General features: G+C 40.5%; 1 protein-coding gene across 1 annotated transcript; it reads left to right on the forward strand.

Annotated features, from left to right (window-relative positions):
* The first annotated feature begins 2,310 nt into the window (after window positions 1-2,310).
* LOC145397010 (glutamate receptor ionotropic, delta-2-like) lies at window positions 2,311-27,110 on the forward strand. The gene is made up of 10 exons (XM_080270231.1): window positions 2,311-2,399; window positions 5,022-5,112; window positions 6,321-6,479; window positions 6,594-6,597; window positions 14,967-15,311; window positions 22,996-23,177; window positions 24,530-24,710; window positions 25,859-25,958; window positions 26,531-26,660; window positions 26,988-27,110. The coding sequence occupies exons 1-10, from the start codon at window positions 2,311-2,313 to the stop codon at window positions 27,108-27,110; spliced, it is 1,404 nt and encodes a 467-aa protein (XP_080126357.1).
* Window positions 27,111-27,533: the final 423 nt, after the last annotated feature.

Raw genomic sequence — 27,533 nt, forward strand, 5'->3', positions numbered from 1 at the left:
TTGCCTTGTCTTACACGTAGCCCCACCACCCACCCCACTTAATGCACGAACCCCACACCATCCCACTTAACCAGCCCAACAACCCTTTCCCTCCCTCTCGCCCACCCAGTCCACCTAATCTGCCTGTGAAATCATCAGCCTACACTAACCAATCCACTCACCCAGTCACCAACCTACCAACCCGCATACCATGCTCCACAAGTCGGATGACTCGCAATTCAATACACACACACACACACACACACACACACACACACACACACACAGAGGCGGGGTGGATTTCCATACACGAAAGATGAGTCTCCCCGCTTAACTCAGTCTATCGGTTGAAAATAGTATTATTTACAGGGAGTTTGCCAGGCCGATAAAGGGGTAGATATGGGCTTCATTCTGGCTACATAAACATGATTTTATGCGATACGAGTAAATAACCTGCTCAAGCTAAACAGGGAATTTTTCCTTTGGCTGATGAAGGAGTTTATTTATCACAGGATAACGTCTCGTCGGACAAAATGAAAGATGGGTTTTATTCTGGGTAACACCAGATGACTTTGTCAAATTATTAGCCAGGCCGTGTAACGTCTGTTAAATGCCTTATGTTTTTTTTTTTTTTTCTCTGATGGTTGGCACCTGGAGATTTTTGGTAAACTCATGAGTATTTTTCACATTAACCGGATATCCCTCTCTGGACAGAGAGGCAAATTACTTTCTTAACCCATTAGTGTCCAGTGTCCTCAATATAGGACGGAACTGAGCATTTTCAAAGTTTAATAAAGAAAGGAACCCCGGGGAAGGGACCTATGAGTCTGGCAACTATGAGCCGACAGGAGGAGGGCTGTATGCCTAGCACCCTTCCAGCAAAATCGCTCACACAGGAACTCCGGGAGCCCATGGGTTAAGCACAGCTCTTTGTTAAATCAACGGGATTTATCTCCTAATTCATTATTCCTCCGATAGCAATCATTAAAAAAAAAAAAAAATTATCACAGAACAAGGTAAGTTCTAGTGACTGATGGAAGAAATATTCACACTGTGGCCTGTTTTCAGTGGAGCACAGGAATCCAGGGTTTCTCATCTCTTGCACTTCCTTGCGCCAGTCTGCCTCCACCTCATTTCTCCAAAATTCACAGGCGCCCACCATACACACACTTTCTCTCTCTCTCTCTCTCTCTCTCTCTCTCTCTCTCTCTCTCTCTCTCTCTCTCTCTCTCTCTCTCTCTCTCGGTAACAAATGAATACTTCGAACTTGTTCACTCTTTGTGTTCGCTGATTCAGATCTAAAGTACAGGAAGTCGTGGAGTGAAATCAAAGATACATATTTAAGTCACTTGCTTGGTATTGTATGAGAAAAAATAGTTACTAAATAATAAATGTAATATATTCGTGTTATCAGAGTCAAACTTTCAGACAAAATATTACTATTGTTTTATCCATTAGTACAAGCCCAGAGCTGAAGGGTTATTCTTCGACAGAAATGCATAGAGGGCAACTTCTGTGCTCGTGAATGCGACTCTGCGACATACACGAGTTGGCTGGACGAGAGTGGCTAACAACTCCTGGCCACAATAGTACAATCAGTGGAGGTAATGAGAAAGTTAGTAACTATTAAGGGGAAGGCCGTCTATGATACTGAGACGTTGTTCAGTAGGTTGTTGGTCGTGGGGCAGCAGCGCAGCATGGAGGTAGCCGACACCTCAGTTTGAACTGAGTCCAGTCCCTCCAGCCCTGATTGATGAGTACGGCTGCTTGAGGAAAGGTGCCAAGGCCATGCTTATCAAGTGTCTTGGTGTCTTTGTCAAAAGCGTACCTGCTCCAGACGCTGTCCTAGAAGGCAATCGAGAGTATGCCGGACAGCTGCTGTACCATGTCATCTGGCCAGTGGCTGGGACCGAAGAAGACCTGGCTGAAAACTTTGGTGTTCAACTTGCTCACTACCCTCTTGACTCCAAGAATTTCTTTGTTCGACATGTATGACCAGGAAGTTATTAGCGCAAAGGATCATGAGCGGACAAATGGAGGAAGAGCTGAAGAAGTTTGGTTTACCCCAAACACCCCCTTTCCATGTGGAGAAGCTATTGTTCACAATGCCACAAACAAGAATCTGCTGAACAACATCAAATGTGGCTACCCTCTTCGACACAACATCCAGCTCGCTAAGAAGCTAGACTGTATCGTCACCTATGCTGAGGCAGACAACACTCTTTGCAGCTACATGCTGAAGGCAGCAATGGACGGTGCCAAAACCATTTGGATCCTCAGTGATCACACCAACATCTTTGTCCTCTTAGTGTAGCCTACTGGACAACGAGAATGGGAGTCCCTGCAAAGATTCAAATGGAAAAGTGGAACGTCGATGTCCTGGATGTCAATGAAACCACTGAGCAGTTAGGTCCCAGAAAGTACAGTAAATTACTCAGTCTCCAAGCACCATTGGGCTGAGATACAGCGTCACATCTCTTTGGTAAGGGAAAGAAGTAAGCTCTGAAGCTCCTGAAGATAGACATGCCAGGCTTCGATCAAGTGCTTGGACAGCCTGACCTGACCCATGCTGAGCTCAGGAAGAGAGCAGACAGTTCCTTCTTATCACTCTATGGACAAGAGAGTTGTACAACAATGAATGATGCACGTCCTCGTTTCTTCCACACCCGAAAAAAGCTTCCTCCACTTAAATTTCCACCAACTGATGCCAACCTGCAGCTGCACATGCTCCAATCTCACCTTCAGATGCTACTATGAAAGGGAGCAAACCAACCTGCCCCACCAAAAGAAGCTCGAGATACGAATAACTTTGGCTGGAATGTCGAAGGCTCCACCATCCCGTCAGCCATTTCAACATTGCCAGCAGCTCCTCAAGTGATCCTGGATGTAGTGAGTTGCAGCTGCACCGTAGATGGCAAAGCATGCACCAGTGCACACTGTAGCTGCAACAACGCAGGTTCTTCATGCACAAATTACTGCAGGTGCAAAAAGGAGGAACTGCCTGCTACAGTCACTTCACTAGCAAGCAAATGAACATAGAAGATGAAAAGCTGCTTCTAGATGATGATAATGAAGACTAGTAGCACTGTTGTAGTAGTATATATAGAGGATTGTGACAACTGAGAGCTGTTAATACTGTGCACAATGTGTTATGAAAAATGCCAATATCTGTGCATTTAAGTTTTTTGTCGTTTACTTCCATGATCACTATATTCGATTCCTGATAATAATGGCAATGTCACTACATTAAAGTTTGTTGGACTTCACCTTGTCTTTGACATTGTCTTTAACCTTGAATCAAGAAAATAACTTCAGAAATGGACTGCCCACCCTTACAAACCCCTAAAAATAGGTATTTTATAACCCACTAGGTTTATTCAGATCAGATGTTGAAAATTGGACATGATCTAAGATGGCGGCAATTGCCATCTGGAATCCCCAAAAAAGCTCAACGTTGCCGAAGTAGCAATCAAGTTAATTTGACTCTCGTAACAATCGAGAACATCATTCCGCAAAAAAAAAGTTTACAGGAGTTAACACTGCAGGGTCTTCTACAGGACATATAGGGTCAGCTACTCGACTATTCACATACAAGGCAGGTGAGACTTCATAATATTGCCAACATTATCTGGACGCTGCTGTTCCAAGAATGTTTGCAGCTTCGTTACTGTGTCGCTTTAATGTTACCAGCACTTGTAACAGCCCATGTGTGGACGTACACTAAAAATACGTTGGAACAGCACCAAATTATTATCATGCCCATTGGACTGATGGGCATTCAGGCTTCAAGGACTCGTTTATAGGTCCTGATTCAGCTTTGAGTATACTCTTGTCATGATCCTTACCGGCTGCTGTCAGCTCTTCTGAAATCTCTCGGTGACAGCACGGTCTTCATTTCCTCTCTTATTTTTGGTTGTCTATAGCTGATGGAAACCCCGAAGAGAAAACTGACGCCCTAAGGAAAGGCATCTGACTGTTCTGACACTCTCGTCATGGACCCATACCCACATCACACACACCCGACCTGCTACCACTAACAGACCTAACCTGACTTCCTCACTACGTCATGCATTTACATTATAGCCATTCGTATAGCAACATAACATATATTTTCACCTTGTTGTTTGATTATTTTATACCTTGAGAGTCACTTGTCAGGTGAATCCTCCAATGATTTCCTTTATCTATTATGTATTGGCCCAGTATTCTTGTAAATATTGTGTAAATATATCTATTAATCTTTCTCTAGTGTTTCTAGTTCCTGCAAGGCCACTCCAAATAGCATTCTTTCATATCAACATCTGGTGATTACTGTAAGATGAAGAATTGGAGATCAAGTTCCGTGCCTAAAATACCATCACATCAGTCGTGAATGTGACACTTGTTGCAAACCACGGCAATGGTTGAGAGTGAATGGTCAAGAGGTGACATTCTGGGTGTGCGAAGGACTTTAACCTTCAGTCCGAGAACGTCCTGTTTTAGTAAATTCTTGCTACCTAATGACGGTAATACTGTACTTAGGAGAGCATTCCCGCGATAAAAAAAGTCTCCTCATCAATGAATAACATTTTGCTTTAGTGGTTCATATGCTGGAAATACAGAGCAAAGAATATGACTGGTTAAAGACATAATCAAGCTTCCCAAAGCTTAGGGAATACATAAACGAAAAACAGAACCACACGAAACACGAATAAAACTTTCGTGAAATTCGACAGTTGTACAATTCTTCAATATTAAAAGTAAATTTGTGAAATATCGCACAGTAGAAAACTTCAGGCAAATTAAATGAACTAGTTTTTAGACCTAGTTCTCTTACTGTCCTACATTTAGTATTGTTATTAACTGAATATGCATCACGGAGTGTAATAAAGTGTTTAATATTAAGAGTATTAATGACAATAGTACTAACACTTCCAGATTCAAGCACTCAGACTCAGCTTAATAAAATCTCTTAGCATTAACTGAAACAATATTCATGTTGCTTCTACCGTGTGAGGGTTAACTGGGTATACTGTATATATTGTAATGTTGTCATTGTCCAGGTATACCTATGTCGCACCTGCTGACTCACTGTGGGGCGTCAAACAAGAGGATGGGTCTTGGAACGGCATGATTGGCATGGTGATTAGACAGGTGAGGAGGAGAACACACACACACACACACACACACACACACACACACACACACACACACACACACACAGACGCTGACAAAATCATTATCGCTACACCTTGCTAAAAGTGAGCGATAATAAAATATTAATAATAATAATAATAATAATAATAATATTATTATTATTATTATTAGTATTATTATTATTATCTTTAATGTCTTTTTTAGTCACCCCACTGCCTTATCTATACTCGTACATCCTCTGTAGTCATGCTACAACCTTATTTAAAGTTAGTGACAATCACTCACATCTCTTTGCTTACACTCACTATGCCTCACATGAACCTTGTACTCAGCTCGTTGCATTCTCTCAAACAGTCCCACACTCGTCCCTCCAGAGTACTGCAACCTCTTCCACCATTTGTACGATTCTTTCGGATATTGTATATTTTATTTTAACTCTTCCATTACAGTAACTTCTGTGTTAGTTGTTCTGTTTCCCAGAGATATGACTCAGCTTTGAATAGAACTGAATTATTTAATAACTTGGTGTCTCAACAAATGGTGCCATATGTGGCCGAAACCAGCATACCGGTACTACAACAAAATCGTTATCTGCTTCTAAGCTTTAACAACACAAAGAGAAGAAAAAAATTGGAGAATAAAATCATACCCAATTCTTCACACTACAAAATCATTAATATATATGTTTGATATCTTATGCCAGTGCATATCACACCCTTTCTCACTCATTAACAAAAAGTTCTGAATATTATTATAGATTATTTTCAATGTTTTTATTCATTATAATTGTATGATGACACATTTCGGTTCATATCCTTCCAGAGTGTAAGCCGACGTGTTGGTACTCATCCCCTTAGGTCTGATTACTATGTCAGTTCAACAGATCCAAATGCAACACTGGCTTATATATTACTGGTTCTCAATGGCCTTAGTACATGAGTATAGTGACAATATTATATCATGCTAATGAATCTATTGAGAACAATTTTTCCATGTTATATCTAACAGGATTCTTTCACTAATATCGAGAATACCGTATGTTAGCAGTTGGAATATAAAGGACGATAGGTAATATAGCAATGACCTTTGTGACATAGGATTTTATACAGTGTGAAGGTTTAGAGAACAAAATCCTGTGTTTACTCATTTTAACTGCTTGCCATTAGAATCAATCACACAGGACTTATTCCATTTAATTCTGACAGGAAGTGGACATGGCTTTGGGTCCAATCAGTGTGTCTGCTGAACGAGCTGAGGTAGTGGACTTCACATACCCTCTCGTCTTTAGTCATGCAAGGACAATTAGCGGTAGAAGCAGTCCAGAGGTGGATCCCTGGGGCTTTTTGATGCCTTTAGCCCCCATGGTTTGGGTGGCGATCCTTGCCATATTGGCTGTGATAACTGTGATTCCGTTTTGCTGTACTACAAATTTGAGGAGTCTGAGTAATGCAGACATTTTTATTCGTGTGCTTTTACAGCAAGGTAAGCTACTGTTAATGCATGAATAACACAGGTCTGCGAAAATAAACCCCTTAAACTGTTTTAAGAGTTGTTACTTTTTTCTTGCACTTACGAACACATATAAAATACATTTAGAATGTTTCAATCACATCACATTTCAATAAAATATTAAAAAGAAATTTAATTAAAATATAGTAGATTAAAAATATTGGCCGATCTATACAAAATTGTTTTAGATCAACTGAAAATGAGAATACTTAGCCAATGTAATTTTTAAATCATATACATAAAGGAAACAACACTACTGGTATATGTTCCATGACTTACATATAACTACTCTAGTCATTGTAACTTCTCAGTTTTTTTAGCTCCAAAACTTCGTTTGGTGGTTTTTCGGTGTTTCCCAGTGACTCATCCAGCAGTAGTCCACCATCATACTAACATCTCAACGTCCCTGGTACTATTGCGGACAGGAGTTCTTAACCACCCTCGTCCAGCCAACCTGTGTATGTGGCAGTGTCGCAGTCAGGAGCACAGAAGTTGCCTTCGATGCATTTCTGTCGAAAAATATTCCTTTAGCTTTGGTCTTGTACTAATGGATAAAGCAATAGTAATATTTACTTTGAAGGTTTAACTCTGATAACACGAATATATCTTACTGATTATTTAATAACTTGTTTCTCGTATAGAGCCAAGCAAGTGATAAATATGTATATTTGGTTCCACTCCACGATTTCCTGTAGGTCTGAACCAGCGAACACAGAGTGAACACGTTCAAAGCATTCATTTGTTACCAGGAGAGAGAGAGAGAGAGAGAGAGAGAGAGAGAGAGCGTGTATGGTGGGTGACTGTGAATTTTGGAATAATGAGGTGGAGGCAGACTGGCGCAAGGAAATGCAAGGGATGAGAAACCCTGGATTCCTGTGATCCATTGAAAACAGGCCACAGTGTGAGTATTTCTTCCATCAGTCACTAAAACTTGCCTTGCTTTGTGATATATATATATATATATATATATATATATATATATATATATATATATATATATATATATATATATATATATATATATATATATATTTAGGATTGCTTTCGTTGGAATAATGAATTAGGAGATAAATGCTGTTGATTTAACAAAAAGCTGTAATTTGCCTCTCTGTCCAGAGAGAAATATCCAGTTAATGAGAAAAATACTTATGAGTTCGCCAAAAATCTCCAGGTGCCAACCACCAGAGAGAGAAAAAAATGCGAACATAAGGTATCTAACAGAAGTTACGCGGCCTGCCAAATTATTTGACAAAGTCAACTGGCGTTACCCAGAATAAAACTCATCTTTCATTTTGTCCGACGAGACGTTATCCTGGGATAAATAAGCTCCTTCGTCATCAGCGAAAAGAAAAATTCCCTGTTTAGCTTGAGCACCATATTTACTCATATCGCATAAAATCATGTGTATGTAGCCGGAATGAAGCCCCTTATCTACGGCCTGGCTAACTCCCTGTAAAGAGTACCCGGTACTACTTTCTATCGACAGACTGAGTTAAGCGGTGAGACTCATCTTTCGTGCAAGGAAATCCACCCCGCCTCTGTGTGTGTGTGTGTGTGTGTGTGTGTGTGTGTGTGTGTGTGTGTGTGTGTGTGTGTGTGTGTGTTGAATTGAGAGTCATCTGACTTGTGGAGCATGATATGCGGATTGGTAGGTTGGTAACTGGGTGGGTGGATTAGTTGGTGTACGCTGGTTGTTTCACAGGCGGACTAGGTGGAGTGAGTGGGCGAGAGGGAGGGAAAGGGTTGTTGGGCTGGTTAAGTGGGGTGGAGTGGGGTTCGTGCATTGTTTAAGTGAGGTGGGTGGTGGGGCTACCTGTAGGACAAGGCAAGAGACGGGTTTGTGTCGTCCTACTTTTGAGACATACTGTATTGAGTAAGGTTGTGGGTATGTGCGTTGATGGGTGGGTGTATAGATGGATGAACGGATTGTGGGAAAACAGGCCACTGGGATTAGGTGAATTGAGTTAATGTCCGAGTTGGGAAAATCGGTCCACAGGGGATATTATTCTGGAATCATGCTGAAGTAGGCACATATATTCAGTGAGTTACAACAGGTCCATCGAGCAATACGTCTGTTGGTTAGGAGATCTGTGTTTCAACTGCACGCATCAGTGGGTGATATAACCACGTCGGATAACAGGTTTATGGGGAAAATAGGTTCATTGTGAAAAATACATCCATGGGTATACGACCATGTAGGAAACCTGCATTCATAATTTAGAGATTCAAGGTCGAGGGAAAAATTGGTCCGTGGGGAGAAAATACATCAATGGGGAAAATTAGTTTGGGGGCAATTGGTTACGTAGGGAAGTAGGCGTCTTAGAAAAAAAAAAAAAAGTCATTAGGGAAAATAGGTCCATAAGGGATTGTTCTCCGGGTGGTGAAAATGTCCATTGATAAAAATATTCATGGGGTGAAAATAGGTCCATAGGGGCATACACGTATTGTAAACACACATGGAAATATTTAAAATAAATGGGACCTAAAACATCCAACTTTTAACAGCAACCGTTGCCTGAAATTAGGCTTACCACTGCACACCTTGGACCAAACAACCATTAGCCAGACCCTATTACCACTTCGTCATCCAGTTATTATATTTCATAATTTACCTTCATTTAGCCATTTAAGCATAGAAAGCCAACCGAAACGAAAGGAAAAATCCCTGTTTAACTGTGTTGAGCACCTCATTTCTCCACCTCATTCCTCTAAAATTCACAGGCATCTTCTACTCTCTCTCTCTCTCTCTCTCTCTCTCTCCTGTTAACAAATGAATGCTTCGAACTTGTTCACTCTGTGTTCGCTGGTTCAGATCTACAGGAAGTCGTGGAGTGGAACCAAATATACATATTTATCACTTGCTTGGCTCTATACGAGAAACAAGTTATTAAATAATCAGTATGATATATTCGTGTTATCAGAGTCAAACCTTCAAAGTAAATATTACTGTTGCTTTATCCATTAGTACAAGACCAAAGCTGAAGGAATATTTTTCGACAGAAATGCATCGAAGGCAACTTCTGTGCTCCTGACTGCCACATACACAGGTTGGCTGGACGAGGGTGGTTAAGAACTCCTGTCCGCAATAGTACCTTCTTTCCATGTTCTTGATATCCTGATGGACTCTTTCACTCTGTTCTTCACCCACTGGTCCAAGATTTTGAAGGAAAAATTCCAATGCTAATCCTAAAAGTGAACTTTGAGACTTATATCGGATACGAACTCCTTAAACCTAACTGACAAATTTCTCACAATTTATTTGTTATTTTGATCCTTATTGTTACATAAAAACTTAGAAATTACTTCTGTGAATGATACCAAAACCTCCCGTTCCAGGCGGTTCATTGCACCATCAAATTCCCCATCAGATATAAGTTTTCTAATATCAGGTCCAGTTATTTCACCCTATTTCAATTTAGCTTGAGTCAACCCACAACATTTTTAGCACACTGACATAAAACAGGCTCCATCTTTTGATATGGCTTTGACAAATTGCTTCATTAATCCAAACTTAATATGAAGCGGTGATAACAGCACTTTATCTGGATTCACCAAGGTAGGTCTGATGACTGGTTTTTGTACCATGCTGTATTTTTTTTTTTTCTATTTGGCCATTCGCTCTGAGCCCAGTGCAAATCCTTGGCTCTGCTGTGCCACTCCCTTTTTTTTTTTTTTTTTTTTTTTGCCTATCGACCATTGGGGCCGGAGCCCCTGGTCATTAAGGCAAAAATATATGTATGTATATGCATTGACATATATACATATATATACGAACACATATATATACATACATACATACACACATCCATGCATTTGAACATACACACATTCATGCAAACGTACACACAGCATAAAAACTATCGTTACAGGGGGGTCCGATGTGTTTCATACTGAACAACCTGGCTGTCTCGCTAGGGTTGGTAAGCCTGACAGTGGGTTAGTTGCCAAATAGGACGAGGTAGAAATATGCATGGGAGAAGCAATGGATATAGCTTATAATAAATATGCAACAAACACACGCCGGGATACCAATGGAGGAGGCTGTTATCAAAAACCTTCATTCGTGTGTCATTTTATATCGCGCAGAAGGTGTAACGATGGTTTTTTGGTTGTGTGTACATATATATAATATTTTTTTTTTTTATTATCTTTTTGTTTTTTGTTTTTTTTTAATTTTTAACCCTATACTACTTATAAGCAAAAATACCTAATCTAAAGACCCTAAAACTAATCACCTAACAGACAATGCCACTCCCAGGGCAACATGGAAATTTTGTATACCCTGACTGCTGACCCAGTAAGATACACAGAACTCGCAGGTCCCCATATATGAGCCAGCGGTGCTCATTGTAGATGATATTCACGAGTAGCTTTGCCAAATTCTGGTATGTTTTTTATCAAATGCACAGAGCGAGGAACATGTGTGAAGCATATTTATTACCATCATGAAGAAGGGCCCCATTCAGGCTTCTTTTAGTTGAATTTATAAATAGTCTCCATTCTTCTTCATTATAACCTCTGCCAAGTTTCTGCACTAGGCCAATTACGTTAGGGGAAAAAAAAAATAATAATCTTTCTTGAAATATGGTTCAAACTCCTTTTCTGTATTTCGGTGCCAAGAGAAAGTTATGCCTGGATGTAATAAGTTTTATTCTTTTAATTGGGACCCGGAGAGCTCTGCAGCATCTCTGGGGCGACTGATGTCTGTTACTAAATAAGTTCATCTTGAGAGAATGGCTGCTGCTTAATGCTTGAACACACTGAGACAAATTCCTCATCGTCTACTGCAGCACTTTCTTACTCTGAATGAGTTTCTACATAATCACGACTGTTAGGCAGAGTAGGGATTGATAGAGTAGGTCCATGTGGTACAGGTCTTGTTGCTGATGGAAGATTAGGATAAACAATTTCCTTCTAATTCATTTTCCTGTATCCTTGAATTTTGCAGTAACAAAAATAAACACCATGATTTTGGAATTCCCTTCATATCATAGGAGTACCAAAAACAGTATCCTTCATTTTACCATTTGTCCATTGTCTTAGCTGCTCAACACAAATACAACAGACACTCTGAGGGACCTACTTTTTGTCCTGTTCACCAAGTTTTTTCCGAAGTCGGTGTAATAAGTTTTTTGTTATCAGGATCTTTTATATTCTTTGTTTTTTCACTACAATTTTTTCACAAATGTAACAAAAAAAGCAACAGTCAGGACTGTTCACACAACCTTTAGATGCCATAATATGATCGTTGGCAGTAAAAAAAAAAAAAAAAAAAAAAAAAAGTAAGAAATCAATAAATATCACTACTTATTCAATAAAACGCTATTATTTTCAATAAATATCACTGTGATGAAAAAAAGGAAACACTCCATTGAAAGTAATGTACAAGTGCACGAGTCAACTGAGTCACGCTGAGATATATCTGCTACACTCCAATAATGGTATGACTCATCACTGGATTATTGTCATAAGTAAATCCTAACTAATTTATTTTCTAGGGTTTTGTTTGTTATGACTTCAATTAATATTTGCTTAGTTTGCCATAAACATACCACAGGTTGTAAAAGCCCTTACTTACAGAGTCGTTCTCCAGTCATAAACTGTCCAGTAGTCTCGTGATGGTTTTCCTGAGGGATTGTTTTGTAGGAATCTGGGGGAGACAGGTGTTGTGAGACCAGCAGTGGGGAACCAGCACAGGCAGTTACTACAAGCTCATTCCGTCCCTCTCCATCGGACACGGATATACAGTACCGAGGTGTTGGTATTGGGAAAAGGAATCCCTGTGACATCACGCCACACTCCTGCCTGTTCAAGTGTCTCCTTCCTGCCCTGCTCAACTCACTCGTTCAACTAGATTCCGCATGTGTACAGAAACATCTGCGGACGTACACTCCCACCAGACAAGATCCTCCACTAATTTTGTGTTTAACTGTGCTTGTGTTATGTGTTTGTGTTGTGTTTTGAGGCTGTACTGTGCACATATCCGCGGTGTTTACGGTTCATTGATTGTAACGTGCGGATTAGGGGAACTTAATACTTAAGTTAGGTTTAAGGATTTGTTATTTTGGTGGTTATAATTTTTATCTAGGGTAGCCTATACTTTGACTGTATAATGATTCTTAATTTTGCACATTGTTTTGACATACCCCGACCCAGTGTTACTGACTTGATCATCTGGAGTGTTTGTAATAACAACCTGGGAGTCAGGGTAATTTTTCACCTTCATTGTCTTACTCTGCAAAGGCATTATTGAAACAAAACCCTGACAACATGGCGCCCGAACAGGGACACCTGAGATCAAATTGGCACCAGTGTGGTGTTGAAACAGTGAACCATTGGAGATCTAAACTGTAATTTACTTGTTATTATTTCTGTAATTACTCTAGCTATGAGTGGAGAACGAAGTGTTAAGGAGTTAACTGACGATGGGTCATTACTGGGTTATTCTGGTGAGGAACTGCAGACGTGGACAGAGGGTGAGACAGCACAGGACAGAGAAAAACTGAAGCGAAGGGAAGAGGGAGAAAGGGAGAAAGAAAGAGAGACGGAAAGGAAGAGCGAGATAAGCGTGCAGCGGAAAGGGAATTGAAAAAGGTTAAAGCTGAAGGCAAAAATTAAAGCTTCGAGAGCTGCAGCTGCTGACAGTGTTACTAATGTTGTGCAGCCAGTTGCTAATGTTGTCATGTCGTGCAGCCAGTTGCTAATGTTGTCATGTCGTGCAGCCAGTTGCTAATGTTGTCATGTCGTGCAGCCAGTTGCTAATGTTGTCATGTCGTGCAGCCAGTTGCTAATGTTGTCATGTCGTGCAGCCAGTTGCTAATGTTGTCATGTCGTGCAGCCAGTTGCTAATGTTGTCATGTCGTGCAGCCAATTGCTAATGTTGTCATGTCGTGCAGCCAGTTGCTAATGTTGTCATGTCGTGCAGCTAATTGCTAATGTTGTCATGTCGTGCAGCCAGTTGCTAATGTTGTCATGTCGTGCAGCCAGTTGCTAATGTTGTCTACGCACCTAAGATGTCAACCTCTGACGAATCTCGGGACGACATTGACACATAAATATCCCGTTTCTAAAGGGTGGCTAATGCATCAGGATGGTCACGCTCAGTATGGCCAACAGCTTCGGCATCTCCTTTGACGTGCCCTTGGGAATATATCATCAGCTAACGGATGATGTAGTGAAAAATGCTGAATCATTTGAGAAGGCGCTACTGAAGGGGTACGATAAAACACCAGAGGGATGCCGGAGAAGATTTTGCACATAAAGTTCGGAGGTGAGTCTGCTGACCAACCTGTATGCAGATTGAAGAAATCCTTCTCAAAGTGGTTGGAAAGGATTTTTTTTTTTTTTATGTGTCCAACTCTGGGCATAGGCTTCACAGCCTGCACTCAAGGCCCGGTAGTCCTCCTACATACCATGCTCCTCTACATGTCACCACTTCGGCTTTAACACCCACCGCCCATATTGAATACATGCTAGGGCTGTCTCATACAGGACTGATGTATTGGTATTAACGGAGGTATTTTTACGGCATGTCGGCGGGTCTTCTGGTAGATCGGTAAAGTCGGCTTTTGTGAAATTCAAATCCTTAAAATGTTCCCTGCCCCAGCGGGGATTTGAACCTGGGTCCGGTAGGACTGCAGGCCACCCCTCTACCGACTGAGCCACTGCCTCCCCTGGTTGCTGCCAGACATTTGAGGGGATGTGCGATCTTGTCATCAGGGAGCAGTTCAATAAATTATGCCCTCATTCTCTTACTATTTTCTTAAAGGAACACAATGCCAAGAGTTTGCAGGACTGTAGTGAGCAGACAGATTGGTGAATTGACGCACATGAACATTTTTTTGCCACGAGCAAGCCCAATGAACAAACAAGTGAGGTTTGACAAAATTCTCGGGAAAAGACAGATTTACTTCCATTCAAAGAGGGAGCTCTGTCGCACAAGGAGGGCCGGAAGCCAGGTGCTGCTGTCTGCTGGAGATGTAGTAAGGTCGGTCATAAGCAAACTAGCTGTAAAATAAAGAATAAGGAAACTATTGCAGCAATGAGAGATGCAAAGGGGAAGGAAAGTGAACGTGAAAATGTGAGGAATAGATTTTTTCAGAAATATAAACGTTTAATTCTAGGTAAGGGTGTTGTTAATTGAAAAACTGTTACTGCTAGGCTTGATGGTGATTGCACAACGTGCCTTGTGGTCGAAAAACTAGTGTCAAATTAGATCACTGGACATGAATTGAAACTGACTTTGGTAAATGGATCAGTTGTAGTTATGCCTGATGCAAAAGTAGAAATTTGCATCCCGTGGTATTCGGGATCAGTATATGCTGCTGTCTGTCCGACACTAGTTTATGACCTTGTTGTTGGTGATGTCCAGAATAACCAGACTCTTCTTACCAACAAACAGAGTGTGGAAAAGTCTGAACATGAATCACAGGAAACCACTTGCACTGAGTCTGAAGCGGGGGATGGCTGTGCTGGTGATGACACTGGGGGTGACTCAGAAGCCGAAGAGCGTGATAATTTGTCCACTGCAGTGACAAGAGGTCAAGCACAGAGAGGTGAAACATACATTACGCCCTTCATGGTGAGCAATGTAAGAAACCTTGTGTCTGCATCAGAGTTTGTGGAAGCTCAAGAAAATGACAATTCTTTGAAACACGTTGCAGCAAAGAAAGTATTTCAGGGCAAAGGTAGAGTGTCTAAATTTGTCAACAAGAACAGAAGACTGTATAGGGTTACTGAAAGTAACGGTGTAACAAAAGAACAATTGGTTGTGCCAAGTATGTATCGGAAACAAGTGTTCAAGCTGGGTCATGAAGGTATAATGAGTTTCATATTGCACACAAGAAAACTTTGGATAGAATCCAGAACTCAATTTCTTTGGCCAGGGATGGTGTCACAGGTACATAGATAGGCACGCTCATGTGATGAATGTCAGCTCACTATAGACAAAGGACGAGTCCAGCCAGGGAAACTTCAGCCATTACCAGTCATTGATATACCCCTCTCTAGAGTGGACATAGTTAGCCCTAGGACACCAAGAGCATCAAATGGAGCTAAATATATTCTTACACTTGTAGAGCTTGCAAACAGGTATCCATAGGCTATTCCACTGAAAGATATCGAGACTGCAATAGTAGCTGATGTCTTGCTTCAAATTTATTCAAGGATAGGTATTCCTAATGAGGTATTGAAAGAACGGGGAAGCCAGTTCACATCTGGTATGATGGAGGAAGTGAACCGATTGCTTGCTAATAGATCACTGAAACCCACATCCTACCATCAGATGACAAATGGCCTTGTAGAGCGTTTTAACAGCACGCTAAAAAAGATGTTGAAACGTATGTGTGCTGAATATCCCAAGGAATGGCCAAGATATGTTGACCCTCTAATTTTTGCATACCGTGATACTCCACAATCCAGCACAAAGTTTTCCCCTTTTGAACTTGTCTATGGCAAGGCGGTAAGAAAGCCTTTGGGTGTGCTTTAGGATATATGGGACGAGTCAGTATGTACTCCTGAGACAGTGAGTACTTACTGTTATGCACTAGACCTTGCTGAGAGACTGGAACACACCTGTAAACTAGCCAGGGAGGAACTAGTGAGGGCTACTGAATTAGACAGAAGCCACTATGACAGAAAAGCTGCAGATAGGAACTTAAGGTTGGTGATATTGCATTGCTCTTAACAATAAGTTGTTAACGCAGTGGAAGGGTCCATACATGGCTGTACACTGTACAGCTCCTTTGAATTATGTGATTATTGTTGCCAGACAAAGAAAAAGGTTTCATATCAATATGTTGAAGAAATAATGGCAAGACAGTGATTCTAACCAGACTGATATTGCGGAAACCAGTAATTCAGCTGTAGGTGCATGTGCGGTCATTGAAGATACAAATGAGGTGGGTAGTTTATTGTCGCCTACCTTGGCTTCCAGAGAGATATGGTCTGATGTGATGTTAGAGAAAAATAACCTGTCCTCAAGTGAGAAAAAGAAGGTATGTGACGTGTTGAGCAAATACTCTGAGGTATTTTCCAGTACTCTCAGACTTGCTAAAGTGTCTTCGTATCATATCACATTAACAGGTTCGCTGGAGGCCTTACACAATCCCACATAATCTTAGAAATGCTGTAGAAGATAGATTCCATGGAAAAGGCTGGAATCATTGAGAAATCAGATTCCCTTTATAACAGTCCTATTGTGGTTGTTCGGAAGAAAGATAAAGGAGTTAGACTTTGTGGCGATATTCTCAAGCTTAACTGTGTACTGCAGTTTGAACTGAACCAATGTTCAGTGAAGAGGATATATATTGTAGGTTGTCAGGTTCACACTACTTCTCAAAGCTCGACTTAGCTAAAGGATTTTGGCAGATACCTTTACATATGAACAACAGAAAATATATAGCATTTAGTACGAGTAAGGGTTTGTATCATTACAAAGTGTTACCATCAAGACTATGTTGCCCAGGTATGTTTAACAGGTAATGAGAGAAGTTTTGAGTTCTTTGCCAGGGGTTGAAATTTTTGTTGACATTCTGATACATTCTTCTATATCTGTGGACCATTTGATTTTTTTTTGGATCAGGCTCTTCGTGGATTAAGTGAAGCTGATCTAGTGGTGAATCCTACAAAGTGAGAGAATTGATTTCTGGAAATAGATTTCCCTGGTCACAGAACTGGTAATGATCTCTGTCAACATCAAGATGAAAAGATAAGAAAGATAGCACGTGCTCTTCCACCTGGGACTAAGAAGTAGGTTCTTTCATCTCTTGGGTTAACGTTTTTTTTCAGAGATTTTATCCCTAACTATTCTGTGGCAGCTGAACCTCTGATTAATTTAACAAAGAGGAATGAGCCAAACTTACTTGCCTGGACAGAACTTGAGCAGAGGTCATTTGAGACATTAAAAGCTAAAGTTCACAAATAAACCGATATTACATTTACTTGATCCGACAAAAGATATTGTTTTGAGAACAGATGCCTCTGGTGTTGATACTGGTGCCATACTGATGCAATACAATGATAGTGAATTGTGGCCAATATCATATTTAAGCAGAAAATCAAATAGGGCAGAGAAAAATTACAGCACAATAGAGAGAGAATTGCTGGCGGTTGTTGAGGGAGCCAGGAAGTATTGCCAGCTCCCGTATGGTAGGAAATTTACATAACAGACGGACTATATGCCTCGCCACCCTTTCATGCACGGACTCCAATCGAGTCATTAAATACCATCCTGTACAATGCACCATGATGCACATCGTGTCAAACAAAGGAGGACACAAGTTTCCCGCCGATGTGTCATTTTTTTTTTTTTTTTACCCGATACGTGTCATGGTGCGCTTTACAGGTTGTTAAACAATCTGATGACTCAAACCACCTGTGCCTGAGAGGGTTCATTATCTTGAATCAGCGAAAATCTCAAATGCACGAATAATAAGATGCGCTTTATATATGCAACAGTTTGAGTACACCATTAACTATATCAAGGACGCTGAAAATGTGGGTGCGGATTTTCTTTATAGAGTATCCACCTGATGATGATGATAATGGGACACATAGGAGTCTGTGTTACATTGGTGCCGATCAGCTGCTAGGTACTATGGATAGTAATTTGACTAATGGTTTCATAGATGTGATTGCAGAGATATAGCGTTGATAATTAATGTCATCCTTTATTATTCTAGCATAGATTAAGGTCATGGGTAGCTGTGTCATATGTTAAGAACTTACAGGTGAAACTTCCTTTGTCAAGAGGGAATTGTCAGAAGTAAATCCTGACTAATTTGATTTCTAGGGTTTTGTTTGTTATGGCTTCAATTAATCCTTGCTTAGTGTGCCATAAATGTGCCGTAGGTTGTAAAAAACTCGTACTTACAGAGTTCGTTTCCAGTCATAAACTGCCCAGTAGTCTTATGATGGTTTTCCTGAGGGACTGTGGGTAGGATTCCGGCTAAGCGAGGGAATGAGGGAGGCAGGTGTTGTAAGACCAGCAGTGGGGAACCAGCACAGGCAGTTACTACAAGCTCTTTCCGTCCCTCTCCATCGGACACTGATATACTGTACAAGGGTGTGGGTATTGGATATCACACTACACTCCTGCCTGTTCAAGTGTCTCCCTCCTACCCTGCTCAACTCCCTTGTTCAACTAGATTCTGCATGTGTACAGAAACATCTGCGGACGTTCACTCCCACCAGACAAAACCCTCCACTAAATCTGTGTTTAACTGTGCTTGTGTTATGTGTTTGTGTTGTGTTTTGAGGTTGTACTGTCCACATATCCGCAGTGTTTACGGTTCAGTGATTGTAATGTGCGGACTGCGGGAACTTAATACTTAAGTTAGGTTTAAGGCTTTGGTATTTTGATGGTGTTATAATTTTTACCTAGGTTATATTTTGATAAGAAGCAGAGGCTTGAATATTGCAGCTACGCGAGGCTTTCATGAAGGAGTATTAGTGCTAACCTTAACATATGGATGTGAGAATATGGTGTGGCATGAAAATGAAAAGTCAAGTGCGAGAGCAGTGGAGATAAGACTGCTGAGGAATGTATGTGGTGTATAGAGAGTGGATAGGATACGAAATAATGTGATTCGTGAAAGATGTGGAGTGAGGAAGTCTGCGAACACCAGAATCGAAGAGAGTGTAATGAGATGGTATGTCCATGTGGTGAGGCTGAATAACAATAGAGTGATGAAAAGGTATATCTGAGCGAATTTGAAGGAGGGGGGAGGAGTGGTAGGCCAAGGAGAAGGTGGAGGAATACGGTGGATGAGTGTGTGAGGAAGAGAAGTATGGAAGTCGGTGAGGCTAGGGAAATGACATGAAATCGAGCTGGCTGGATGAAGGTTGTGAGAAGAAGTACATGGTCAGGGATTCGGCACCCCTTTTTAATGTGACAGCGTCCGGATTGACGCCATCGGATACGTTTATGTGAAGCTTCAGAATGTGATGAAAGTTTTTGGCCTATCAGATAGAGCCAGGATTCCGGGGACTTGAATGATGAGTGAATGGAAGCATGACCCACTGGACTGGACAAACTTGGGCTGCCTGGACGTTGCTACTCCTCATCATGCCCTAGGATAGGAAGGTCAGGATGATGATGATGATGATGATGGTGTATTTTGATTGCCTAATTAATCTTAATTTTGCCCATTGTTTTGACATATCTCGACACTGTGTTATTGACTTGATCATCTGGAAACTTTTTTTTTTTTGATAACCGTGGAATCAGGTTAATTGTTCACCTTGATTGTTTTATTCTGCAAAGGCATTATCGAAACAAAACCCAGACAGTTGTGTTCCAGCTATATTCTGGCTTATTATCAAATAAAATAACTATGTTGTTTTCTATCTATCTATCTATTGCCAGACACCTCAATCCCGTTTGGGGTGGCCACAAACAAATCGCCTCCAAGTCGCCCTGTCCCCCGCCATTTCACTGCCCTGCTCCCAACTCACACCCCTCTCTCTCATATACCTCTCCACCCCATCCCTCCATCTCATCCTCGGCCTCCCCCTCCCTCTTCCCCCCTCCACCTCACTCACATACACTCTCTTCGTCAGTCTTTCACCCCCCATCTTCTCAACATGGCCAAACCACCTCAGTGTGTTCCTCATAACGCTTCCTATCACATCCACATCCACACCACAAGGCTCCTTTATATCCTCATTCGTCAGCCTGTCTCTCCGTGTAACTCCACAGGCTCTTCTTAAGTGGTAACTCATTTTCACTGCTCTCACTCTTGACTTGTGTCCTTCCAACAACGTCCAAGCTTCACTTCCGTACGTTAGAGTTGGTATCACAATACTGTCATGTAGTAACTTTTTCATTTCCATGCTCACTTCCCTGTTTCTTATCACTGCTTTCAAAGAACCAGCAACCTTTCTTCCCTGCTGTACCCTTTCAAGCAATTCACCCTCCAAACCTCCATCCTTACTCATCACGCTACCCAAGTACTTAAACGTACTCACATTTTCCAATTCCTCACCATCCAGTCTCGCTGTACATTCACTGACTTCACCTCTCTCAAAGACCATCACTTTACTCTTCCCTACATTCACCTTTAGATTCCGTTTCTTACACACTCTCCCAAACTCATCCACCAAGCCTTGAAGCTCCCCTTCGTCTTCACTCAACAACACAGTATCATTTGCAAACAACAGTACAGGGAGTTTCCAGACACTATCCTCTCTCACCAGGGCCACTCCAACATCCACTACCCTACATTGTACCTCTTTTATTACCCCATCCATGTACAGATTGAACAACCATGAAGACATGACACATCCCTGTTTCAACTCAACTTTCAAAGAGAAAAATTCACTTAGTTCACCATCCACATGCACTGCAGCCTTCGCACCATCGTACATACTCTTCACAGCATTCAACAACTTCCCATCTACTCCACATTTTTTTAACACTTTCCACAATCCTTGTCTATCCACCCTGTCATATGCTTTCTCCAAATCCATGAAAGCCGCATACAACTTCTTTCCCTTCTCTAGAAACTTTTCCACCAAAGATCTAGGAATGAATGTCTGATCTACACATCCTCTTCCCTTCCTAAAGCCTCCCTGTTCTTCTCCAGCTAACTTCTCTGTTCTTTCTCTAACTCTGTCAATAAGTATCCCACCATACACTTTTCCTATTATACTAAGAAGACAAATGCCCCTATGATTACCACACACTTCTTTTTCCCCTTTTCTTTTGTACAAGGGAATAATTATACCTGACTTCCAATCCTCCGGGACTCTACCTTCCTCCCAGGCCAGTCTGCACATCTTCCACATCCATTCTACTACTATCTCTCCCCCATGCTTCAGCATTTCACCACACACTCCATCAATTCCTGGGGCTTTCCCCGATTTAACTTTCTTCATTGCTTCCAGAACTTCTATCCTACTGATTTCTTCCTGTCTTCTCACCTCCCTCCTATTCCCAGCCATTCCCCAGGCATTTATACTCGGATTACTTCCATCCTCTATGTTCAACATTTCCTTAAAGTGTTCTCTCCATCTGCTCACTTTTCTCCCTTCTCCACTAGTTATCTAGCATTTTTATCTTTCACTCCCCTGCTAACGTCACTTCCACCCTGTCTTACTCTTTTCACCTATGTTGTTTTAAACATGGAATTTGATATAAGAAACATTATTTTCAAACATATAATCATTGTAATAAAATATCCGCAACTATGGAAATAATTACAGAGTGGGAAATGATGAGAAAACTAAAAAAAAAAAAAAAAAAGTTTTGTGAAAAAATGTAACGTGATGAAGAAAAAAGGTTTTCATAATTAAAATTAGTGGCCAAAATATATAAAATCAAATGAAATAATCATTATTTTTCAATCTCTCTCTCTCTCTCTCTCTCTCTCTCTCTCTCTCTCTCTCTCTCTCTCTCTCTCTCTCTCTCTCGCTGTATGTATGTATCTGTGCAATTAATAAATCGTGTGTATCACTATACAAATGAAAAGATTATACCGATAGTTTTTCTTGTCTAACTTGAATTTACTGTCCTATGGCACTGCCGTCTGAACTATTGATCTCAATGCTGAATCATTTTATTCTTAGGCGACCTTCCTTCCTTATGTAAAGTTTGGTTAGAATTAAATCAAAACTGTATTAGTTATAGAGTCGATCATTTAATCACCTCTTGTGACCTTGATCTTCGACTGATTCTTCTCAGAAACAAAATCCTTCATCCTTGTTTTACTCTGAACCCTTTCACAAAGACTGGTCTAAATCAAATTAAAAATAATTTCATCGTACCATGTGACCTTCACATGTTTATCTATTGTTATAATACACTGGGTCAACCCCTTGGCTTACCCTCAGCCCTTCCACCAGTTTGGGGACAAATAAGATCAAAATTGTTTGTGCTACTTTCTTCACACCTAGAAACACACGTGTCTAACTGGCCTTGTACTGTGATCTTGACCTTTGATTAATTTGTCTCAAAACAGACATCCTTCGTTTTGGACTTACCCTCAGCACTTCCACAAATTATGGTCAGAGTCCTGTCAAGACGTGACATTGCCATGTGACCCTGAACTTTGACCTGTTGTTCCCCAGAACTAAGTCAATTCCCCTCAACATTCACACAAAGTTTGGTTAAAGGCGGATGAAAATTAACCTATTTGGTTCATAAACAGACATAGGCAAACAGAGTGACAGACAGACAGGCAAACACATATATATACATTAAAAATCTATACACACCGCCCTGCATGTGAACAGATTGTAATTATGCCTAACAGAGAGGACTCATGATGCAGAAATTTGCCATGTGAAGCCCTCATTGGTTAGGGCGAAGTGTATTCTGACAAGGTGAATAGCTTCTTTCAGGTGTTTTAATTATTTATACCTTCGTTCCAGATGTAGATGAATCTAGTGAGTGGTGGTGGTGTGAGCGTGTGATGGTTGGTGTGTGGATGCTGGCCACGCTGGTGCTGATGCGGAGCTACGCCGGCAACCTTGTGTCCCTCCTGGCCATCAGATACATGCCCATGCCAATACAGTCTCTCAGGGATGTGGTGAACAACTCCGTCACCCTGCTAGTACAGAAAGCTTCTGCTCATTCTCTTGCCTTTTTGGTATATACTTTTTACCCTCCACCTGACACAATCAGAGTAGAGTATTGTTATCACTGGGACTGGGATCAATAGGTAGCGTAGTAATTTATTTTCCAGGCCAGAACTCAGAAAGTATTCACTATAGAGTCATGAAATTCCATAAAGTTATGTGTTTTGTAGTGAAATGGTGCTTTTTGATAGGTGGAATGCTGTGTCTTAAGTAGTTATTTTGACAATAATGAAACATTTAAAAAAAGAAAATCTCAGAGATTTCAATACAACCTGCGCAAGGAATGTAAAGGGCCCAGTGTATTAAAACTTTGCAACTGTTGCACCTAGAAGGCAGAAATTGTACATGATAAGTGATTATATAAATATCTAACTACGTATTACGTTTCATGACTGTACCTAGTATGTAATAATAAAAAATGGCTGCCAAAATTAACAAAGCACGAGTCATAATTTCATCAGATCTTCTTATAACTTCGTTATTACCATGGATAAACTACTGAAATTTTTAAGTTTTAATGTCTCTGTTTTATACAAGGGGAGTGGGGTGAAGGCCGTTATGCGCTTGGTTGTGTGTGCAGGGAGGTGGGGGATATGTGCTTGGTCAATGGAGTGTTGCAACAGCGTAGCGTTGCCTATGTTTCATATTCTAGTACACCTTCATGACTGTCATTTGAAGACATTGGTTTTTGAACCCTGATTTATTATTTTATCCCTTCTGGTCAGGAAATATGTATATTTTACTGAGGTATTCAAGAATACCCTGAAACTGAAGAAAAACACGTAGAAAGTGTAAAAGACAGGTTAAATGTGGTCTACAGGCAGCACAAAGCAAAGAGCAATGGTACCTAGCAGATGGGCCTGATGCTACCTTGATGCGTACATTTCTTGCTTCACTGACATTTTGCATGTTCTACCTACTCTGTTTAACTGCGAGTGCCAAAATGATATATCTTTATTACGACTTCTCATTTGGTTACTGAACAGAAGACACACAAAAATATATATGAGACTGAAAAAGAAATAGGTCTCTCTTCGTCGCAGTAGTCTCCGCTACTGCTAAGAGTTAGTTCAAGTGTGGGCATTTATTTCATTTTTACAATTTGCGAAAAGTTGTTTTCACAATCAACTGACACGAACATAAAAGATTCGTATAATCATGTCTGGAACTAGAACGCATTTAACAAATTTAGGCCTCTGTCTGTAGGCTAAACATGATTTTCATCTTAACATGATCGACATTATCAAAAATATTTACTTTGCAGTTCTGCTACATTTGCGTAAAGGAATACATATAGCTTTGTTCTGTGGTATTGCTTGACACGCAGACTGCTGAACAGGGGATTATGCGTGAAGTGGGTGACCTGCAGAAAAAAGGTCGCCTTGAAACAATTCATATAGCAGAGTTTGTACCCAAGTTAGAGACGGTCGTAAGGCAGGGCCACCACATCCTCATCACTGAAGACATCATCATTAAGATGATGATGGCCCGTGATTTTACTAGCACAGGTAATGTAATGAAGACAGTTCATTATTATTTACTGATGATGGACCATGATTGTGTTGGATAGCGGTGCTCCTTTTAGGTATTATATTTAGCCACATTTTTTGTCACTGCATCAGGCCTGATTAAAATGATGATGACTCATGATTACCAAGGTGCCGGTATAAGGTTCGTATTAAGTTTACTAATAAGAACAGTGTTATGTGCGACTGCCTTTTCCAAAGGGATGTGTTGCAACATTCTTTTCATTTGCCTTATTCAAGATTTTTGCCATTCCTCTTATTCATCCCTGAGCCCGCTATTCTGTTTCAAATTTCAGGCCATACAATTTTGTAAGATAAGATACATACCTGCACATGCCCTGCAACAGTTCAGGGGGAAGGTCCTCGTTTTAAGAGTTTAGTGATTATAAGGAATGAGTTTGAAGCTCTGATTAGATAAATATGTCGAATAATAAATTCGAAACCTCTGCATTACTGTAGGAGAGTTGTTGCTGGCCTCTTGATAACCAGCCCTCAGTCAGCATGGTTAGATATTACTATGTTCTAAACTATATATAGTCTTTTTCATATTCTAAACATGATACCAATAAACGATTTTATTTAGCTTATGGAAGGCTTTTTGCTGGACTATGGGTTAATGGCAGTTCATTCTAATTCATTCAACATGACATGTCTTTCCTAAGGAAAATATCCTTGTCTGGTCGTAGCGAAAACATGATGTAATACCCATGTCATAATCCGAATGAAGGTGTTAATCACACTTCAGGATATTAATACAGTTAATGTGGTATAATCTTGGGGTATATATCCTACTTTACCAATATAGTGTGAGGTACAGTTGTGGGACATCATATCGATACAAGACTAATTATTGTTATAATGAGCGGGTGAAAAGTGTCCTCTGAAATCCAGTGGGGCAATATTTGGAGCCCAACAAACTTATCTCACTGTTGTTTAAGAGTTTCATAATTCTTGTACTATTAAGTGAAGCGATATTTCTGTAGTACTCTGTGGATCATATAACCAAACAGTTTTAGTATAAGCGCCTTCCTGTTAAGACATTATGGATCGTCAGAGGTACCTGTACTATCATTGCTCACATACGGACATACAACTTCAACATTTTCTTTGCCAAATCTATCATTTAACAGGAAGCTGTGACTTCTATTTGTCTCGTGAAGAGTTCCTACCTATGATATATTCTCCTGCTGGTCCAATGGGCACCCCACTGATTCCTGCTCTCAGTCGCAGGTTAGCTATTAAGTGTTTATGAAGAAATTGTCAAAATAAATAAATGTTGGATAAATCTAATACGTTTTTTTCAGAGAATCAGTCCAATGGCTGCTCTTTTATTTTATTTCTCAGTTGCAAGTTTGCCGTACTTTTGTAATTAGTAAAGGGTTATTAGGTAATGGGTAATGTAGTTCTTCTTGTCAGTTGAAATGAGGCACTCAGAACTTAAAGCCGACATTTGCCAATGACATAAGGTAATAGTCTTACGTTAGAATAGAAAAGAAGATAGGAGTACTCTGCATCATTTTTGCCTTCGCTTCTGAACACCACAAACATTCCAATCGTATTATTAATTAAGACTCCTTCATGGGGTATCGAAGTTCATTCATTGTTGTTTTTGACACACGAGTGTTCTCTCTCTCTCTCTTTCTCTCTCTCTCTGAGTGTGTGTGTGTGTGTGTGTGTGTGTGTGTGTGTGTGTGTGTGTGTGTGTGTGTGTGTGTGTGTGTGTGTGTGTGTGTGTGTGTGTGTGTGTGTGTGCTGCCACTTTCATCATAATGCATAGTAATATTCTTTGCCTACTCCACCAGGATCATGCATGCCCAAGAGGCTGGTCTGTTCAATCACCTGATGAAGATGTACGCTCCAAATTACACCACCTGCCTCAACCCATCAACAAGAGTAGCTCTCAAGACTTCCCTGGGTATTACACAGATTTGGGTAACGGAGATCATGATATTTTTCTTTCTTTTGCACAACAGTGAAAATGAATGATCTAATACGTTTGTTCACACCCATTCAGCTAGAGGAAGTTTTTATTTCTTTACTGAAGGTTGTAGACGATTATTTTGTGCTTCGGGTATTTAATTACTTATTCTTTTCACGGCTGCTTCTCCTAACCCTTTCACTGAAAGATATGTCTAAGTTGTATGGAATCGCTTGGTTGTAGTACGAATAAAATTAATAAGACATCCTAACGAAGAAGATAAGCAAAACCGATTTCACATATGGACAACTTGAATATCAGCAGCCTTCCCTCTCCAACAGGGAATGTTGGTTGTGCTGGTGGCTGGAGCATTCGTCAGCTTCATCTCCCTCATCCTGGAACTCTTCATTCATCGTTCCTGCGCTGACTCAACCTTAGGGCAGAACAGTGCTGAAGCTGCATAGACAGAAGAGTAGAACAATTCAGCGTAGCAGATAATATGTACTGAACTGATACAATGTTCCATTTCTGAATAAACATAAAATAACCCAGAAATGAATAATTTACAAGACCGCAATGCAATTTTGAGATGAGAGCTCCCTTACCGACAGAAGGAAGGATGCATCAACACATTCGATATTTCTTCATCATGACCTCTGAGATGCACAAAACAATATTTAGTTATTTCGCAGCTAGAAGCCAAGTAAAAATTGTATAATTATATTTTAAGGTTTTAGATAAAGATCTTCATATTTCAGGGAAGGGACTTTTTTTTTTTTAAAGTAAGGAGAAATAAAATATTGAAGACGCTCTTATCCCTGATTATTATCTTGAAACATGTAGTACAGAAATCATGAACTTCATAATCTTTAATATTTATTGTTGTG

Source organism: Coenobita brevimanus, chromosome 40 (assembly GCF_032717465.1).
Source record: "Coenobita brevimanus isolate Jiangsu-jjx chromosome 40, ASM3271746v2, whole genome shotgun sequence".
Lineage (NCBI taxonomy): Eukaryota > Metazoa > Arthropoda > Malacostraca > Decapoda > Coenobitidae > Coenobita > Coenobita brevimanus.

Coding starts and splice junctions, on each gene's coding strand:
- LOC145397010 (XM_080270231.1), top strand. CDS start 2,311: ATGGGAGTCCCTGCAAAGATTCAAATGGAAAAGTGGAACGTCGATGTC. Junction 15,312..22,995: donor GAAAGTATTTCAGGGCAAAG/GTAGAGTGTCTA, acceptor CCTTCGTTCCAG/ATGTAGATGAATCTAGTGAG. Junction 25,959..26,530: donor ATTCCTGCTCTCAGTCGCAG/GTTAGCTATTAA, acceptor CTACTCCACCAG/GATCATGCATGCCCAAGAGG.